At 43.2% G+C, this 21,304-nt stretch overlaps 1 protein-coding gene across 4 annotated transcripts in view; it reads right to left on the bottom strand.

Moving 5' to 3' along the window:
• Positions 1 to 21,304, bottom strand: part of CCDC3 (coiled-coil domain containing 3) — a 169,366-nt gene that overhangs the window by 54,412 nt on the left and 93,650 nt on the right. For all 4 annotated transcript variants that reach the window (XM_025043424.1, XM_025043423.1, XM_015585579.2 and 1 more), the window contains one exon: positions 19,134 to 19,308. In XM_025043424.1, coding sequence (XP_024899192.1) covers positions 19,134 to 19,307 — 174 coding nt within the window. In that variant the 5' untranslated portion in view covers position 19,308. The remainder of the gene's footprint in view (positions 1 to 19,133; positions 19,309 to 21,304) is intronic.

The following is a 21,304-nucleotide window of genomic DNA, read 5'->3' on the forward strand; positions in this document are numbered from 1 at the left end:
AGGAGCTTGCAGCTGAACATTCACTCATGGGCTGACGGAGGGTTTGCTGAGCACGTGCTGTGTGTTACGCTCCAGGATACAAAGATGAAGAAGAAATGGTCCCTACCCTGAGAGTGTCCAGTGTACATAACAGAGGGACGTGGGGTGAGGAGTGGCAGGGACAGGGAGCAGAAGGGGCCAGGAATTCTAAGATAGAGAACTCGCCACACGAGGTTGAGTTGTCAAGGCAAGAATCCACAGCCACAGAGAAATGAACTTATTTTTCCACATCTGATCCATGAACCTGCTTTTACTCGCAGTCTTGTGAGGCAACTATATAAAAAACAAACGCATGGATCTCTAAATATGTCCTGTCCGATATGCAAAATAGTTTAACTCTTGCTTAAAAACCAGTAAGACCAGAGGGGAGGGAGGAATGAATCAGCAGACCACAGGGGAACCTTAAGGCAGTAAAACTACTCTGTATGGTGCTATAATTGTGGATACGTGTTACTAGAAATTTGTCAAAACCTGCAGAATGTACAAGACCAAGAATGATCCTAATGTAGACTACGGACCCTGGATGATGATGATGGTGTGTCAGTGTACGCTCATCAATTGTAACATATATCCCATGATGGTGGGGGACACAGTAATGGAGCAGGGCTATAGATGGGTGGGGTCAGGAGCTACACGGGAACTCCCCGCACCTGCCACTCGATTTTGCTGTGAACCTAAAACTGCTCTACAAAATAAAGTCTCATTTTAAAAAACCCAATCAGACCCCTGGAATGTACTATTTATAGGTGCTTTAGTCCATTCTAGCTTCTCTAACAAAGTACAATAGACAGGGTGGCTTATAAACAACAGAAACTAACTCCTCACAGTTCTAGAGTCTCAGAATTCCAAGATCGGGGTGCTGGCAGACTCGGTGTCTGCTGAGGGCCTGATTCCTAGTTCATAAACAGCCATCTGTTCACTGTGTCCTCACATGACTGAAGGGGAGAGAGAGTGATATGGGGTCTTTTTTACAAGGGCGCTAACCCCACGTATGAGGGCTCCACCCTCATGACCTAATCACCTTCCAACTCATACCGGGGGTTGGATTTAAACATATGAATCACACACATTCAGTCTATGGCAACGAAGTCCTGGGCAGGCGGCCAGCCAGCCTCCTCTCTGCACAGAGCTCTCTCCATGGCAGCAATCAAACCATGCTCTCTCCTGGGGGGAGACGCCCACGTGCCAAAACGGGCCATGTCACAGCAGGTCAGGCCTTTGAGCCTCCATACCCATCCTCTGGGGTCGAAGATTTCAAGAGATGTCCACTTGGAAACCCAAATTTCTTGATCTGAAGAACCCGCCAACAACATTCTCACATGGCGATTAAATGGGCTAAAATGCAAATGCAAAATGCACTTGGGAATTAACCAGATTATGGAGTTCCCATTCACCAACTGGCCACGTCTAACTCCATGCCAGTTCTTTGCATGAATATCTCATTTAAATCTCAAAATAACCCTGTAAAAAGAGATCATTATCCCAGTGTAATAGAAAAGCCAGAGGCTCGGAGAAACTGAATGCCTTGCCTGCTTGTTACAGAAGGTGGTATAGAGGTGGTATCCACCACGAAGAGTCCTCAAGAGAGTAAGCAGAGCCTTTTACGTTTTCCCCTGGCATCTAGATGCCTGTCCGTACCAGCGCTGATAAAGCTTCTCAAGGGAAGAGAGCAAGCCGACCATCCCGTAGAGTTAGCAGCTGGCTGCAGTGTTGACAGCGACAGCTTCGACTGCCAATCTCCTCAGATAGCTCTCTCCAGTAAGGATAAAATTTCAGCCGTGAGAGAAACTGACTGGCAGCATGAATTGCCTCGAGGGAGAAGAAATGACCTTCGTTGGAGGGTTTCAATTAGTGTTTCTTATAACACAAAATCCGAGCCCTCACAGGACCTTTCCGATAAGGTGTTATAAGCAGTTTTTAAACACTAGGAAAGACTTATTGCTGACTCCTTCGACCATATTAATATTTCGCCTTTTGAAAGACACAAAGAGTTCCTATTATTCGTGAAAATAATTGGATTTAAAAGATAGGATTCCTTTTCATTAGTAGCTATGACCTAATTATAGACAGATAAATATTCAGAAAAGACACACTTGGAGTAAATGTGGGTTTAATCTTCCTTAGGACAACAGGACAGAGGAAGGGGCTCAGCCTGGGCTTGCGTGTGGATGGTGTGTGGACGGTGTCCACTAGGAGCCTTGAGTGACTCGTGTGTCTTCCAGAACAGAGTGGTCTGTTCTACTCATATATATATATATTTTTTTTTTAATTAAGGGATCAAAAGCTTTAAAATGAAAATATTTATGAAAAGGTAATAAGGCCATTACTACCCTTTACCACTTCGACTTGAATTATCCTCTGAGATCAGCTTCCACTATCCAGCAGAGCCTTAGGTTACAGGACACAAGTCAGCAAATATTGGTGGGAAGAAGAAGTCTGTGAGACCTGGAAGATGGGACACTGAGAAGGGACAAAGTGGGAAGCCAGGGCATCAGGCAAGAGGCCAGTCTGGGGTCGGCCAGGAGAACCCAGAGCGGAAAACAGATGGAAAGACGAACGGATAAGCAGATAGCACAGAGAGACCAATCCTGGCTCAGGCACAACTACGAACATTTTAGAAAAAAAATGAGAAAGCGACACTACTCTCTAGCCACAGGATAAGAAAATGAAAAAGACCCTTTTCTCAGAGCAAAGAAACAGAAGCAATTTAGAAAGCACTACAGAGCTACCGTTTGGGACTGTGCCAGAATGTCCTTCCCGTCTTGTGTGCGTACGTGTGTGTGCTGGTTCACTTCCTTTGACTTTTGGTGTGACAGTTTTGCTTGACTGCAGAGCTATGACCAGGGTTTGCACTTCTGGAACCCTATGCTACTTTCTGCTAATGTTTTTAATAGCTTTTTCATTGAAATTCTGATAGTTGTATTTAATGGCAAAACGGCATCGCTGGGCCACATGCTAATAGTTGTAGCTATGGAGTGGGTCTTTGTTTTCCTAGGAAATTATTTGGTGATGTTACATTAAGGGGTTGAACTAGGGGACTTCTTAGCTCGCTTTTAGCCCTCACATTCTTCATCTTGTGTCTTTACAAAGTAAATGGACGGGCTTTGGGTACACTCTGGGGACAATGATCCCTGGAACATGCTAGCAGCATCTGGGTTTGCCCAGGCCCCCAGGAGAAGCATGGCTCTGCCAAGTGTCACAGCTGATTTAACTAAAAGATAGATGAGAACCAGCCAGGGGAACTGGAGCTGGACAGGTCCCTGAGGGTCTGTCCAGTAAGAGCCAGAGCAGCGTGGGGAGACAGCAGGAGACCCCTCTGGCCCAAGATGCACAGACAGCGCTCGCTGCAGCCACTGTGGTCAACAGCCAGAAACATCCCTGCCTGCCTGCAAAGCCACAGTGCTCGCTGAGGAAGCTGCTGGGCGAAGGGACGGGGTGGTGCAGAAATGAAGGGCCTGCGGGGAGGAGGAGGAGTCGGGGAAGAAGAAAGCATAAAGGCAAAGACACTTTCCCCCTTTCCAAGAGAAGTATGGCGAGCTAAGAAGTCCATAGGAAAAGCACAGATGGTGGCAGCTTTTCTGCTTCCCAGACGGAAAGGAGATAAATGATCATCATTTCTTAACTTGATGGCCAGAGATCTTACAAACCTCTCATGACTCTCTGCAAAGCCCTCACAAAGGCAGCCAACACATTCAGCCTCCGCATCCACATGGGGACAGTGAAACATTGAGAAAGAATTTAATGAAGAAAGCAACCGCAGGAGATTCTGGGAACAAAACTCAGAACTTCTATTTTCTAACCTGCAAGACTCTCGAATGCTTTATTTTATTTCCTCTTAGTACTGGAGCATGTTTCCATAGCAACTCTCCAGGAGTCGGGTGCCTCATGAGGCCAGCTGGAGGCTGGCTGGAGGACTCGACTCTTTGGGGGACAGAGAAGACTCTTCACAGAGGACCAGACTTCATTTTGGTTCCCTCCCTTTCCATCTCAGTATATATGTACCAAAGTACTCTGGAAAAGGTTCAAGATTAAACATCATTATGCAAGGAAAGAAAGAAAATTAAGAAATGAGGCCACTCAGTGAATTCTCTCCAACAAACCAGGATGAGAACTTTCTTGTGCTGACTTCTGACTTTTCAGCATAAGTGCTGTAACTGATGGCAACTATGAGGCAGATCGTAGGACTCAATTACTAATTATTTACAAAGCTCTGAGTTTGGTTACTCGCAAGGTCCATACCACAATGACCTATGGTTATTTTGCTGATGGAGAAACCGAGTTGTGAGATCACGTGATTAGCAACGGGTTAAACATGAGAATGACCGAGCACGAATCAAAATCGACAGCTATGGTCAAATGCCACAGCACGGATGAACCTTGAGGACATTACGCTAACTGAAATAAAAGCATTTGCAGAAGGACAAATGCTGCATGATTCCACTTATAAGAGGTATCTGAAATAGTCAAACTCATAGAAGCAAAGAGTAGAATGGTGGTTGCCAGGAGCCGGGAGGTGGGGGCAACGGGAGCTGCTATTCGATGGGCCCAGAGTATGTCATGCGAAATGGAAAAGTTATGAGAGATGTGCCATATAACGTGTGCATGCAGTTAACACTGTACGGTACACCTAAAAAAATTTCACGTTATATGTTTTTTACCACAATGAGAAAACATCTATAGCTTAACAGTTGCACCTCTAGTGCTGCTGTAAAGAGTTTGAAGACTTTTGACTTGTACTGTGAAGGGAAATGTCTACAGCCATAGCTCCAGTAAGAAGAGATGACAAACACGGGCAAAAGACATGACTAGACATTTCGCCGAAGAAACCATACGGATGGTAACCATGCTCCAGAGAATGGGAAAAAATGACTGCAATTCATATGTCTGATAAGGGTCTAGAACCCAAAATATATAAGGAACTGTTACAACTCAATGATAAAAAGACAACCCAATGAAAAACTGGGCAAAAGACTTGAAGAGATAGTTCTCCAAAGAAAACATACAAATGACTAGTGAGCACATGAGAAGATGCTCAACATTATTAGTCATTAGGGAAATGCAAATCAAAACCACAATGAGAGACCGCTTCACTCCCACCAGGATGCCTAGAATCAATAAAACAGGAAATGACAAGTGTTGGCAAAGATGCGAAGAAACCAGAACCCTCGCACAGTGCAGGTGGCAGTGTGAAGTGATGCAGCTGCTCGCTCTGAACAGCAGTCTGGCAGTTCCGTGGCAGGCTACGCACGGCGTTACCACGTGACCCAGCAATTCCACTCCGAGGTCTACACCCAAGAGAAATGAAAACACACATCCACACAAAACTTACACACGGAATCTTCGCAGCAACATCATTCATTTCAAGCAAAAGTGAAAACAACCCAAATAGCCATCGACTAAGGAATCGACAAACAACATGTGGAATATCCATAAATCGGAACATTATTCGGCCATACTGGAATGAAGTACCGATTCACACGGCGACAGGGATAAACCTTGAAAACAGCCAGACACAAAAGGCCCCATGTTATAGGGCTGGGAAGAGGGTAGAACTGGGAGTGACTGGTAATGGGTGCTGGGTTTCTTTTCTGAGGGATGAAAATGCTTTGGAAATAGATACTGATGGTGGTTGATCAGTATGTAAATATACAACACGCCACGGAATTGTATAGTTTAAAAAAGTAAGTCTTATGGTATGTGAATTATCTCTCGGTGGAAAAAAAATTTAAACCGCAATGAGACAGCAGTACACACTTATCAGAATTGGCTAAAATAAAAAAAATAGTGATAATACCAAATGCCGGCAACAATGCAGAAAACTGGATTACTCATATGCGGTTGGAGAGAATGTAAATGATTCAGTCACTTTGGAAAATAGTTTGGAAGTTCCTTTTAAAATGAAAAATGGACTTACTATAAGACCCAGCAATGACACCTTTGGGCTTTTACACAGAGAAATGAAAGCTTATGTCCACATAAAACTTATGCATGAATATTCAGAACAGCTTTATTCATAATGATAGCTAACAACTAGAAACTACCCAACGTCCTCCAGCGAGTGAACGGCTTAAGAAATGATAGTACTTCCATAACATAGACTATTACTCAGCAATTAAAAGAAATACAACTTAGGTTAACCTTAGGGAAATTATGTTGAGTGAAAAAGACCATCAGAACAGGTTACATACTGTAAGGTTCTACTTACATAACACCTGAAACAACAAAATTCTAAAGACAGAGAACAGATTAGTGGCTGCCAGGGTTTAGAAATGGACAAGGGAGACATGTGGCTATAAAGAAATAGCACGAGGAAGCTTGGGGTGATGGAACAGGCTTGCATCTTGATTGTAGTGGTAGTGACAGGAAGCTACAACATGTGACACACTTGCCTAGTTTTACACACAAAGAAGTACATGTACAACTGGTGACGTCTGAACCAGCTCTGCAGACTTCACCAACGCCACGTTACCTGGTCCTGCTACTGTACTAGTTACGCAGGTTGTTAACCCAGGGGAGAATGGGTGAAAGGTATCAAAGACTTCTCTCTATTTCTTTGTAGCTGCAAGTGAATCTATATTTATTCCAAAATAAGGTTTGGGGTTTTTTTTATAGTAACTATATAGTGGCAGCATTAGTCAACGCTGAAAAGTAATAACTGCGTTTCAATAAAATTCACATTCGATGGCAAAAGTAAAAAAGTGACAGCCGGCACAGTACAACCATAAACCATCACCTCTAGGTGTGAGAGGGAGACTTCCTTTTACTGTGAATGCCCATACTCGAAAACGAGTCAGTGTGGACCCACTCACCTGTGTACCCTGATTTGCCCTCTACCCTCCTGCACACAGCTCTACTGTCCTTTGATGCGCCCTCATTCTTGTCTCTGTCTGAATGCATCTCCCCTCCCCTCCACCTATCCAAATCCTATCCAAATTCTTCCCATCCCATAAGGCCTAGCAGTGGCGTCCACCTTCCCACATGGGTTAATTGTATCTCTCTGGCTAGATACTGGAGCTCAGAGACCAGGTCTTCCTCTATTAGTCTCCATAACACACGACCCAGTGCTGAGAATGCAGAATGCAAGGGGTGCTCCAAAACCCTGTGGAGCCCGCCTGCCTTGAGACCGTTTGTTCTTGCTCTCGGGAGCTCTGTGATCACCGAGAATGGAGACATGGGGAGGTATGAGAGACGTGACATAATGTTTCACACGTAACCGGTACTTTGTACTGTTAAATATGTCATCTCAGTTGTTTTTTTATGACAGCGCTATGAATGAAGCATAGTAGATATAATTAGACCCATTTTACAGCACAAAATGTATTTTTATTTTAGCTAACCTTGGGGATGGCAGAGGCCCTGTAGGGAGAAGACAAAGAATAAATATCTTTAAAAAGTGGAGATAGAAGAGTAGACTGATCGCGGACAAAATGGAAGAACACAGGAAATGCTCCATTTCCAAAATGCATCCCGAATCCAGTCATTTCTCCCAAGCACCAATGCTGTCCCCTGGTCCAAGCATTCATCACTCAGATCAATGGAGATTCAATGGCTTCCCAAAGCACAAAGTTCTAACCTCCTTACTCTTACTTAAAAATCTCTAAATGGCTCGTCTCCTGCTGACCTCTCCACACTCATCTTGTTCCATTCTTCACCCACCGACAATACTCCACACATCCTTTCCATCCCTCAGGCATCCAGGCAGCCTCTGTCTCGGCCAGTGGCACTGAATTGTTCTTCTACCCGGGAGGCTTTGCTGCCTGCTCTTTGTTTGGCTGGCCTTGTATCATTCAGGCTTCAGTGTGTTAGCCCCACAACCTAAAATAGTTACCTGTTCCTCTCTATCACGTCACCTTCTTTAACTCTTCGCCAAACACACATCACTAGCTGACATTTTTCTTACCGACTGATGCACTGATTGATGTAGTGACTGTCTCTCCCTCATCCCACGGCAGTTTGAGCTCCAGGAGGAAAGGGAGAGCATCTCTCTTTTATAGTCTCAGTGCCTGACACATAGCAAATATTCAATATACATGCATAGAATGAAGGTATGGGAGGGAGCGAGAGAGAGAGAAAGAAGAGGGGGCGGGGGGAGGCGGGGGAGGGAAAGGGGAAAGGGAGGAAAGGGGGAGAGGGGGAGAAACCATCATCCTACCTACTTCACAGTTCTGGCTCTATCTGGCCAAATGAATGGCCTAGTAGTGACACTCTGAGTAGGGCAATATAGCCTTCACCTTGGAGGTAAGTGAAGTAAGTGCATGATCCTGGATACTTCAAAAGCACTTTGAAAATGGTATATTACAGGTCACCTTACAAGATCCAGATCAAGCCCCCTCTCTTCTGAGATCATCCTGTAATATTCAGGGCCTTACTGATCCCTCCCTTCTGACTTCCTAAAGCTTTATTGCCCACACTACTCATATGATATTTAATAATCTCCTTATTTACATTGGTATGAATGCCTACTACATGAGGGAACCATGCTGGGTCCTGGGAAGACAACAATGAATAAGAAGTTTATATGGAATTTACACCCTGCCTGGGGGACACAGATATTAACCATTATTTGCACAAATTGTTCATTGTATTTGTGATGAGCACCACACGCACACAGAAAAAGTGAGCTGACAGCATAATAGGAGTATAAAACTAGAGCAGCTGGATAAAGGAAGGAAAGCAGGAAGGAAGTGGGCTGGGGAAGTAACAGGTACTCTGTGAGCAGAAAGTCCCTCGGTATTGGAGGCTGGAGACCAGTGAGCAGGCACAATGGAAAACACAAACAGCCTGGACCTGAAGTCAGGAGACCATGGCCTCGCTTCCAGCTCTGTCACTGTCTACCCACATTCCACCTGACTGGTGGCGCCTCAGTGGACTCAACTGTGATATTAAGAACGGAAACAATGTTTAGTGTCCCTAGAACCCCCAGATATATAAAACAGAACCACTTAATTTTCCAGAGGTAAAACGATTTAATTTCAACGAACAAAATATTTATTGAGCTTGTATTAATCATGTGTGGAGCACGAAGATCCATCAAGGTAAATGGATTTCCTTAAGATCGTCTAGGTTAGAATCCAGATCTACTGAATCCCAGCCCTTGATTCTTTCCAAAGGTATCCGCGGCCCTCCGCAATCTCATCCAAGCCTAACTATGCATTTCCCACAATTCTCAGTGCTGAAAGCCCAACGGCTGAAATCCTTCCAAGCTCACTGTTGAGTCCAGGTTCTGAAATTCTGGGCCCCACTATGAGGTCACACATGCCCTTTTCATGACTCGGACTGTGAAACAGCTCAAGTAACACCACCTCTCCTACCGCAACCCCACCATCAAGTTGGTCTATGGCGGAGGTTCTCACAGTCTGTATATTTCTAGGGGGATCCTGGACCCTTTCGGGGATTCATGAAATCAAAACTACTTTCAGAATAATACAAAGAACTCTTTTCCACTGTGCTGACATCTGCACTGTTGGTACAAAAGCAAAGGTGAGTAAAACTGCTAGTCCCTGAAGCAAATTGAGGCAGTGGCAGCAAATTATACTAGCAGTCATATTCTTCAGTGCCTTGGGTGGGCAGAAAAGAAAAAGCCTGTTAAATTTAAGAATGTCCTTGATGAAGCAGTAAAAAGCATTAATTAAAGCCTGACCTTTGGGTGCACATTTCTAAGATTCTGTATAAAAGAAATCAGAAGCTCACATAAAGTACCTTGGCTGCTTATCAAAGTATGACAGTTATCTCAAGGAGAAGCACTCCGTGATTGACTTCTGAGCTGAACTAGTGGCCTTCTTCATGAAACACTATGATTACTTAAAAGAATGAATGATAGATAAACTATAATTATTTAGATTTGAGTATCTGACATTTTCTTGAAAATGAACACAGTATGCCTGTCACTTCAAGGAAAACAACTAACGGTATCTGTTGGCAGTGATAAAATTCAAGCTTTCAGGCAAAAACTAGAATTTTAGAAAACCGTCCACTATATGCTTGACATTTCCCAATGCTTAAAAACTTTGATGAGATGGATGGTATACTAATGAACAGGACTTTTCGGTATTGTATAAAAGTCTCAACATATGCAGAATCTGGTATAACTCTGATTTTTCCAAATGGTCAGTTCATCACATTACAAAATCATGCATGGGGGGAAAAAATCCATTCAAAGTGCAAGACAGACTAATGGATTTTCATGTAGGAATACAAAAAGCTCATTGATAAGGTTTCAGATTCTGCATTGCAACTAATTTTTAAGAAACTATCACTTTTGGGGATTTTGATGGGGTATCAAAAAAGAATACAGAAAAAGGGTTGCTCAGCAGGTGCTCAAATACCTATTAAACTGAAGTCATACTCCTTCACCCCTAAGGGGTCTCTTTGTTCTTGAACAAATAACCTGGTGAACTAGACCAGCTTAGCACACTTTTAGTGATATTTTAAATCAAATACTTCTAGGGCTTTATGGAAAATTTGGATGGACTAAGTTCTGATTTTCTTGTTCCATCTGGGGCTTAAACCTCACTTTAAAACTACAGATTATCTTCCTCATTCTTATTTGCTTTTGATAATCAGAAATTAAATACTGTTCTTTCCTTCCCTGCAGTATGTTCTACCCAAACTTGACCAAATGTTCTTAAAAGGGCCTGATCAAAAAGAAACGTCAACTGCCAGTCAAGAAGTAAGCTGAGCACAGTCTATGACTCCTACTGATTACAATGTAAATCTCTGCACATAATACAATAAGCAACTACCTGGGGACTCTGAAAACTAGGCCTGAACCAAAGAGGGCTGAATTATGGAGCTATGCAGAGAAAACTGTAGGAGAAATCTCCTATTTCTATCCAGACCCAGCAAGGGGGCCCTAGTGTACTGGAGAATATAAGGGAAGCCCCTGGTTTTCTTCTCAATTTCATCTTTTCTCACCCAGCCTTGCCCTAAAGCCAACCCTAAGCTCAGACTCACACTGCCACGGTGGCACAGGCATGAAGAGACAGACAACTTGCACAGTCCTATCTGTTAAAGAAACTTGATTGTTTGCAGATGACATGATCCTATATATATAAAACCCTAAAGACTCCACATTAAAATTGTTAGAACTAATAAACAAATCCAGTAAAGTTGCAAGGTACAAAATCAACATACAAAAATCAGTTACATTTCTTTACACTATAGTATTGGAAGTCCAAACCAGAACTGGGCAAGAAAAATAAACAAAAGGCATCCAAATCAGAAAGGAAGAAGTAAATCTGTCTCTATTTGACATGATATATCTAGAAAACCCTAAAGATTACACACACATGCACACAACTTGTTAGAACTAAAAATTGAATTTGGTAAAATTACAGGATACAAAATCAATATACAAAAATCAACTGCATATATATACACTAATAATGATCTATCAAGAAGAGAAAATAAGAAACAATCCTATTTACAATTCCAACAAAAGAATAAAATACCCAGGAATAAATTTGACCAACGAGGTTAAAGATATGTACACTGAAAACTATAACAATTGATGAAAGAATTTTAAGAAGAGAAAAATAAATGAAAAAATATTCCATGCTCAGGAATTGGAATATTGTTAAAATGCCCATAGTACCCAATGCAATGCAGAGATTAATGCAATTCCTATCAAAATTCCAATGGCATTTTTCACAAAAATAGAACAAACAATCCTAAAATTTGCATGAAACCACAAAAGACCCCAAATAACCAAAGCAATTTTGAAAAAGAACAAAGCTGGAGGCACCACTCTTCCCGATTTCAAACTATATTATAAAACTACAGTTTTCAAAACAGTATGATATTGGCATAAAAAAAGACACACAGACCAGTGGAATAGAAAAGAGGGCCCAGAATTAAACCCATGAATATATGGCCAGTTAATTTACAATGAAGTAGACAATATACATACAATGAGGAAAAAAACAGTCTCTTCAATAAATCGTGCTGGGAAAACTGAACAGTCACATGCAAAAGAATGAAACTGGACCACTAACTTACACCATGCACAACAAATTAACTCTAAGATTTGAACATAAGACATGAAAACATAAAATTCCTAGAAGAAATCATGGAGAGTAAGCTCCTTCACATCAGTCTTGGCAATTATTTTTTGGGAGTTTGACACCAAATGCAAAGGCAATAAAAGCAAAAATAAACGAGTGGGTCTACATCAAAGCAATACACTCTGTGCAGCAAAGGAAACCATCAACGAAATGAAAAGGCAACCTACAGAATAAGAAAAAATATTGGCAAAACGTGTATCTAGTAATGGGTTAATATCTAAAATATATAAGGAACATATACAACCCAATAGCCGAAAAAAAAAAAAACACAAAACAATGAAAAAAAGCAAACAAAAAACAAAAACAAAAAAAAAAAACAAAAAAAACAACCAATAACCCAGTTTAAAAATGGGCAGAAAATCTGAATAGACATTTTTCAAAGAAGACACACAGAGAGTCGTCTAATCATCAGGAAAGTGCAAACCAAAATCACAATGAGCTATCACCTCACACCTGTTAGGATGGCTATTATGCAAAACATAAAAGGCAAGGATGAGAAGGAGAGGGACCCTCGTGCCCACTGCTGGTGGGAATGTAAACTGGTGCAGCCACTATGGAAAACGGTATGGAGGCTCCTCAAAAAAAATGAGAAAAGGAACCACCATTCATAATGCTCAGCAATCCTTCTTCTGGCTGTGTATCTAAAGGAAATGCAATCAGTGCCTCGAAGAGCTATCTGCCCTCCTGTGTTCACTGCAGCGTTATACACAATAGCCAAAGCATGGAAACAACCTAAATTCCCATTGACAGGTGAATGAATAAAGAAACTGGTATACAGACACCATAGAATATTATTCAGCCTTTTAAAAGGAGATCCTGTCATTCGGGACAACATGGATGGACCTAGAGGGCATTATGCTAAGTGAAACGAGTCAGAGAAAGACAAATACCATATGATCTCATTTATATGTGGAATCTTTTTGAACAACGAGATACCACATACCCATCAGTATGTCCACTTCTTTTTAATCTAATACCAAATACTATGACGATGCAGAACTGGAGTTCTGATCCATTGCTAATGCGAATGCAAAATAGTAGAGCTCATCTCAAAACAGTTTTGCAGTTTCTTATAAAATTAAACAGACACTTTATGATTCAGCAAACCTATCCTAGGTTTTTACCCAAGAGAAACCAAAATTGATGTTCACACAAAATATACATTTGTTTATAGAAGCTCCAGTAGCTTAAAACTAGAAACAACCTAAATATCTCTCAGTTGGTGAATAGATAAATGAAACGATGGTACATCCCCATAATGCAATACTTGTCAGCAATTAAAAAGGAGTGAACTACCTACACACGACACGGACAAATCACAAGTACATTCCACTAAGTGAAAAAAAGCCAAACTAAAAAACGCAACATGCTGTATGATTCTATCATATGACATTCTGGAAAATGCAAAATGTGGAGAACAAATCAGTGGTTCCTGGGAGCTGAGGTCGGCGAAGGGTCTGACTATAAAGGGGTTGCACACAGAGGGGTTCTCTACGGTGATGGAACTTTTCTGTGTTGTGGTCATAGTGTGATTGTACGACCACATACATTTGTCAAAACACAGAACGGTACATGAAAGTAAATTTTACTGCGTGTGGAGTTTAAATATTAATTTAGAAAATGAGAGGGAGGGAGCGGGAGGGAGATGAGGGGGAGGGAGGGAGAAGGAGGAAGGGAGGGAGAAGGGACAGAGGAGACCTCCGCTTAGGCCTCAGAGTTCTCGAGATGAGAGACATTATTCGTTTAAGGAATGCGTAAGACACCATAGAAAATGCACCAGAAGCACAACAGTAACCAAAACAGAGATATCCCTGCCCTTGAGCAGCCAGTGTGTGAAGAGTGGGAAATCCAGGACCAGACGGTTTGAACAGGATGGCTGCCATCTTTAAATGCAACAAAACCCCTCCCTCACAGGTTCCGCCCCCTTCGCCTGCAGCGTTACGTGTGTGAAACATTCACAGCCAAACTTTGTGTAAGAGTTGTCCGCCCTCGTCATCTCCATTCCCTCGTGTCCACCCGCACTCCGATGACCCTGGCGGTCTAGATTCTCCTCCTTCACTATGGAAACTATCCTCGTTTAGGCCTCCAAAGTCAGGTGGTGTTTGGTCCTCATCTCGCCTGACTTCTCGACGGCTTTTGGCTCTGTCGATCACGCATCCATCCTTCTGGAAACATGCTGGGCCCGGGACTCCCCTAGCTCTCTTCTACCTCGGGATGCTCCTTCGTGACCAACATGCACATTCGACGAGGCTCAGTCTCACCCTTCGGCCTCCACCCCTCCTCCTCCACACCCGCTCCCTTAACAATGCCATTCCGACCCAGTTTTAACTGAGATCTAATTATTGTTCAGTCCCAAAAGGATATCTTGCACTCGGGGCTCTTCTCAAAGCTCCGAATCTACAGATCCGACCACACTTGAGGTCTCACTTGCATGGCTCAAAGACACCTCAACTCAGTATGTCCAATACGAGACTCAGGAATTCCTCTACCAGGCCTGTCCAGTTCCCACTGCTCAGTGCTGCTCCCGGCACACAGTGTACGTGCCAGAAACACAGGAGTTGTCTTTGACACTCCCCCCGCCCCAACCTCCTTGACCACCTGAATCCAAACCATCATTAACACCTGATGATTTTATTTCCTAATTACCTCTTATATGTGCTCACTCCATCCCCACTGCCTCCACCCTAGTCCAGCATCCATGTGGTAGCTCTAGAACAACCAATGCCCGTTCTTACCACATCACTTGGATCTTCTCCAAGCCAGTAGGATTTTTTTCAAAATGTGAATTTCATCCTATCACTCCTCGCTTCTAAAACATAAAAGGTTTCCCATCACTGCTAGGACGAAGCCCAAGTCCTCAGCAGGGATAAGCAGTCCCTGCACAGTCTGGTGCTGCCTAACGCTCGTGCCTCATCCTCCTTGCTCACGCCCTTTGCTCCAGTATCAGTGCGACAGAGAAGCCTTTCTTTACCCTTAAGCTGACTTAAAGCTCCCTGATTATTTCCTTTCTTTCCTTTGGAGCATTTATTTCTATTTGGAATTATAAAGTTATTAGTGTGTTCTTTTGATTGTCAATCAGCAATCCCAGGGCCATAAGCTTCGTGAGATCAGGGTCTCTGCATTTTGCTCAACGTTGAAACTCTACTGTCTAACAGAGTAGCTGCCTCACAGTAGGCACTCGATAAATGTGCTAAAGATTAAACTCAACGATCCCACACAATGAGGTATGTGTAATTGTCATACATGTCCACACTCTATAATAACAGTGTACTGAAAACAGCCGAACTGCCTATCAGCAGGGGACTCGATTCAATATACTGTGACACAGCCAGACAATGGAATACTATGCAGCTATTTAAGGATACTTTGTATGCATTCACACGGAAAGATCTTCACAATATGCTTGTGAATAGCAAGGTAAAGCAAAGTATGCACAGTGTGCTGCCACTTGTCAAAGATGGTGAATAACAGATGTTTTGCATTATTTGTTGGATAAAAATACCCACTGAATGTTTAAGAAACAACAGCAGCTACTTGTTTGGAGGGGAGGTGAGAACTGGATGGACGGGTATCAGAGGTGGGAGAAAACCCGCCATTTTATAATTCTAGGTTTGGGAATCCACGTGAATGTGTTATCTGTTTATAATTTAGTAAACAAAAATTTTAAGTGGTCCTTGCATGAAATCCCGTCGAATGAATGAAAGCACACACGATGGCTTGACCGTCATCCGTTCCCACCTCCAACGCACGTCCCCCTCACCACTGCCCCACCATGTTGCCACTTCCCCTGGGAAGTAGCATGAAGCTTTTTAAATTTTAAAAAAATGTCATTTTTAAAGTCACACTTTAAAATGATCAATTTAGCGTAATATACATTGTATCACCCTTTACGGTTTACGAAGTACTTCCACATATGCTCTGATTAGGTCTTTACATCAACCTTAGATAGTTTATATATTTTAGCCCCATTTTATAGATGAGAAAACTGATGTGAGAAATTAAGGGGCCTTCCCAAGGTCACTTCTGGGAATGGCAGAGGCAAGCTAGACCTTAGGCTTCCAAGTTTACATTCCTTCTTACACAGCTTGGAGACTAACACCCCCACCATCCTTCCCAACTCCAAAATGGGGAAAAAAGAGATGGCAGAAGGACTTTCACAAATTTTATTTCAATCCCATGACATTCTGTGACAGACTGATACAAGTATGGGTTGTCTGGGTCTTGGTCCTAGGGGACGGTACTTGCCGAGAAGAGAAAATATCCAACTTCTGTTTCGATGGTTAGAAAAGGAAGAAAAATGTCCTTGGCTGGTGTGGAGAGAATCCTGCCAGCAAATCTGGTAAATGTTCCAATGTGCCAAGGACGTCCCCCAAGGTCCCATTAACACTATGACACTGACCCACAGCGGCAATGAACACTTAGTAACACTGCTGACTTCCTGGCAACCTCTGAAAGCAAGGTTGTGTTTCTACTTACTAAGGAAGGCATGGGTGGGCGTCTGAAGATGCAGCTAGAGATGGGGAGGATCTTTGCTGCTGAGGGCCGAGCTGAGCGCTGCCCTAGGTGAGATTTTCCTCCTCTTCCATTTCTTAACCTCTAAATGACGCTAAAGTTTCAGATTCATGTGATCAAGATGGAGAAGGTGAGAACGAGCAGTGAAGAGGGTGAGATATGCCTTTCATAAACACTAATGCAGCCACAGCCGAGACCCGCTGCTCAAGCCGACCAGGAGCCCACAGCAACAGCATAAACAATGGGAAGAAACGGCTCATAAAACGAAAAAGGTGTATGATGTACAATGTCCAAGGCCATTGGTAATTGTCTCAGATCACAAGAGGGATTCACGTGTCCTCGTTCCTATTCTAGAATAAAAAGCTGACCTGAACAGCTCTCCCGAACCCTCCCAAAACTGAGGACCACCACAGGAAAGATAAAGATCGCTTCTGACATCGCGTGGTATGTCTATCCTGAGCAGGACAGACAGTGTGATGCTCACCTTCACTCACAAAAAGCAGAGAACCACCACCTTAATCACTCCAGAGCACATATGAATTTCTAAGGAGCATCAGAAAATAGAAATCATCAAACTGACCCCCAAAAAAGGAAATTTAATTTTAGTTTAAAATTTTAAATTCTAAATTAGCTAGCTAATTTAACTTAGCTCTAACCTTTAGTGCTACCTTTCAAACTAGGCAGAAGATAAAAACAGAAGGGGTTAGACAGGTATTGAAAAGTGCGTCAGATCTAACTTCTAAATCTGGCTACACAGGAGCTCGGCAAAATGGAACAATTATTTTCCTCCCCCAAAGCGTCTGACTCTTCCTCAGAGGCATGTAGCACATCCTCCCTCTGTTAAGCGGCCAGGGTGATTAGAGGGAAAAGGAAAACAGAATTCTCCCCAAAATCAACATCTGACCACCAGAAATGGGACTGCCTTCACGTTGAAACAATTCTCCATAGGCCTATTGTTGTTGCTTTTTTCTTTCCCCTCTCCAAATGATGGGAAATCTAACTCTGGGGAAATGTTAATAGCTTCATAATGTGACCATAGTGCTGATACGTTATGGAGCCAAAGAGTTTGGGGGCCGAGCTATTAAGATATTTTTGGAATAATATCCTACCTCTTGATATAAATCTATTGTTACCTAGGAGTATAAGCAAAGCTCCCACGGACCGGAGAACCGAAGGGCTGAGGTTAAAAGGGCTTCATTTGGAGCATGCTAAGGCATGGCTGGGGCTGAGGACACTCGGGCTTACACCGGGCAGGTCCAGTTCAATATGGAGTGGGTGCCAGTACAGATTAAGGGGGGGGGGAAAAACAGGTGCTTGGGGCCATTTTGGGAATGAAATACAGGACAAATGTTCTGAACACCCTCGCGCACCATGGAGGAGGGGTTAGAGGGGTCTGGCTTGCTGCCGATGGGGTAGGCCAAGGCAGGAACCTCTTAATAATGTCAAGGAGATAAGAGTAAGCCAGCTTCCTTAGTTGGACGTAGCTGCCCATCATGCAAACGGTTTCTGCACAGAAGCATGAAGAAAGCCTCCAGGTGCCAGGGAGCCCTGGGCAGAAGGTAGGGAAGTGTGGGAGAACAAGGCAGCCACCCTAGGCCGATGCACCAGACAAGAGAAAAGCAGTTCACCCAACCCCATCACACAGGGGTGGAAGGAAGGAAGCGGCCGAATGTGGCCAATGTTCCATTGACCCACCTCTGACACGGCAGGACTCTCTCCGGCGGTCAGTCACACTGCCTAAAAATGTCTCGATGGGGGCCTGGGACTGATGGACCACCGCCTCAGCTGGCCTGGTCCCACAGTCATCCCATGTCCATGGTGGCAATGCCACTCCCAGGGGAAAGTGACATTCCTCAAAACGTCCCCACAACTCTGGCATCTGCCCCAGACTGGAAGGTTCCTGTTATAGTTCCATCCCCCAAATAATCCCGACCCTCACATTCCACAACCGGCTTGGCCACTCTGTACCTCCACATCGTAACAACTATAGTTAAGATTCACAGAAGTGTTAACTATGACAATTGTTTCATTTCATTTCCTTGAGAACATGAAATGTTTTCTTTCCTCTTACAAAACTTCTTAGAGCCCTACGCTATCAACGACAACCATAATAATGATAGTCACGATGGCTCACGTGTCGCGTGCTTACTCTGTCCAGCACCATGTCAAGGGATGGACATATTTGCATATTTTACCCAGTGAAATCATACTGCATCAGCCCTATGATGTAGAAGCTACCACCGTCTCCATTTTACGGAAGGGGAAACCGAGGCACAGTGTGCCAACCTTCATCCCATCTTGTCCCCTCACTTCGTGAGGCCCACCAGGCCAAAGAATAAAGCCCATGAATCCAAAGTCCATGAGCAGTGCTCTTTAGCAGCTGTCAGGGAGGGAGAGAGGAGGAAGATACTCTGGTCTGGGCTTTTGAAGGAGCATTCTTGACTCCTATGGTTGCAAAATTCGTACAAGATGCAGCTACTCTATCGTTTTGCTGCTGCACAGTGTACAGCCAATTCTTACCCTGTTGTCTTCCTGGATCTCCCAGTCACTGGAGAAAGTGGCCAGCTGCTGCCCTTGTGAACAGTTCGAAAACTGGAAAAGGCTGGAAAACATCCTTCTGTTCTCTTGAGTGTCTGGAAAGATGGCGTCTTGGAAGTTGACTCCATGAGGCAAGAGGTTATAATTTTCGTCCATCCTAATGGGAAAGAGAAAAAAAAGCAGGTGTAGACTTGACACCCATGAGGTGGATCAGCTTTACTCAATAGTCAGGGAAGATCTAGACATTCTTGCCAAGTACAAAAAATGTCTCTCATGGCTCATTACTGTGTGTAACTGTTTCTCTGTCTATCCTTAAGGTTTTCAAAATGGTGACTTTGGGTGAACCGGGAGGAAGTGTGTGCTTGCCTGTTTGTCTATTTGTATATCTCCCAAGAGGGCTTTCTTCTCATGGAGAGTGTTCCTTGTTTCTTAATGAAAGGAAAGCCAGTTGTAATGACCCGGGTTCAAATTCTGCCCTTGCTACTTATCTTCTGTCTGACATGGAACAATATTTTTAGTTCTCTAAGTTTCAGTATTGCAATTGGTAAGAAGATAATAATAGCATCTTACTTCTTCGTGGCAGTGTAAGAATTGCATTAAAAAATGCATATAAACAAAGTATTTGGTAAAGTGAGAGCAGCATAAGTATTAGTTAATACTTTTATACATCCTAGTGTAAATCGTCTGTTGGAAACCAAAAATTAAGAAAAGGAACAGAAGAGATGGAAGTTACCCTCCAGCTCACCAGTGAGTCCCCACTGCCACTTTCCCCTGTGACCCTGACCAGAATCTGTCTCCGTAGGTCCCAGAAAGACAGAGGAGAAATGATTTGTATGCAGCTGTTAACACACTTAAGGACAACACAGCACTGTGAAATGGAAATCTGTTGAACTACTGTCTGACTCTGTATTTCTTCCCTAACTTCTGTAAATGTCACAGCAAAAGATGAAAGAGTTGGCTGACCGCCACAGAGCCAGTGGACAAACTGTATTTCATAATAAAGTCAGGGGGAAAAAAAACAATGTCAGAGTACTCAAGTACTCTGGTTCTTTTTTCTTTTGAAAATAAAGTTTCACTGTTGAATAGTCTTATAGTTGGGTTCTCCGTTTACCCTAAAATAAAAATATAAAAAATCTGAATTAAGCTTCTCTGTACAAAAAAGGTACAGTCTTGGTCCTTGCCGACTTTATTTAGAAACTATACTTGCCCAGCAATGAAACAAATTCAACTGAACCTAGCTAAATCACTCGGGCCAACACAACACGCCATCTATTCTAAACTTAGATATTCTGGCTTTGATATGGAAAACATGTGTTGCCATGGGCTTATGGACGCCCTCTGCAGAATTGTTTTCTTTCTCGGAGAAATGTGAAATCTCAAGAGCTCAAAGCCAATCTGTAGAGCCAGGTCACAGTCATTCAAGTATCCTTATTGCTACTTCACCCACTGAGCAGACCTGAACTATTACCAATCACACTTGAATTAATTCACTGTCTGGATATAGATGTTAGATTCCCTTTTGATGTTTCTGTCAGTTACTCTATATCACTCTATTTCAACTGGAGACAACCAATGCATTTAGGGTTCCACCTGCTGTCTGTCTTAAACTTTAGTGGAACCGATTGACTGAATTCTTATGCACATGCATTCCATCCGGACCACAGGCCAACTTTTCATGGACGGGCACAAGATTTCAGGGGTCTCCAATCAGAGAGGGCCTCCTGCCTGATTCACCTCTACCCTCTTCGAAGAACTGTGACCCAAAGTCTTATGCTCAGAAGCCCCCAACCCCACCCCGAACCTTGGCTATTTTGAATAGCCTGGCATTGAGGTCTGTCGGCAGCTGATATGAGACTGATATCAGCTGATATGAGTGAAACCGAAGGACAGCTGAGCTGCATTCCACACCATTCACGTCCTGGCATTTAAGCAGGTGGGGAGACGAGAACGTGCGTGCCTATTCGTGCGTCTAAAACCTGCACCAGGTGTTTGCATAAATGACTGTGTTTCAGTCTCAACCAACCTTGCTCCTCATATCACTAAGGTGAGGATATTGAGGTTCCTGGGAGCGTCAGTAACTTGCTCAAAATCAGTTAGGAAGGAACAGAACCAGAATTCCAACAGTGTGATGTCAAAGGTTTTTTTTTTTTTTT

The sequence above is a fragment of the Pteropus alecto genome, unplaced genomic scaffold (genome assembly GCF_000325575.1).
Source record: "Pteropus alecto unplaced genomic scaffold, ASM32557v1 scaffold11, whole genome shotgun sequence".
NCBI classification, from domain to species: Eukaryota; Metazoa; Chordata; class Mammalia; order Chiroptera; family Pteropodidae; genus Pteropus; species Pteropus alecto.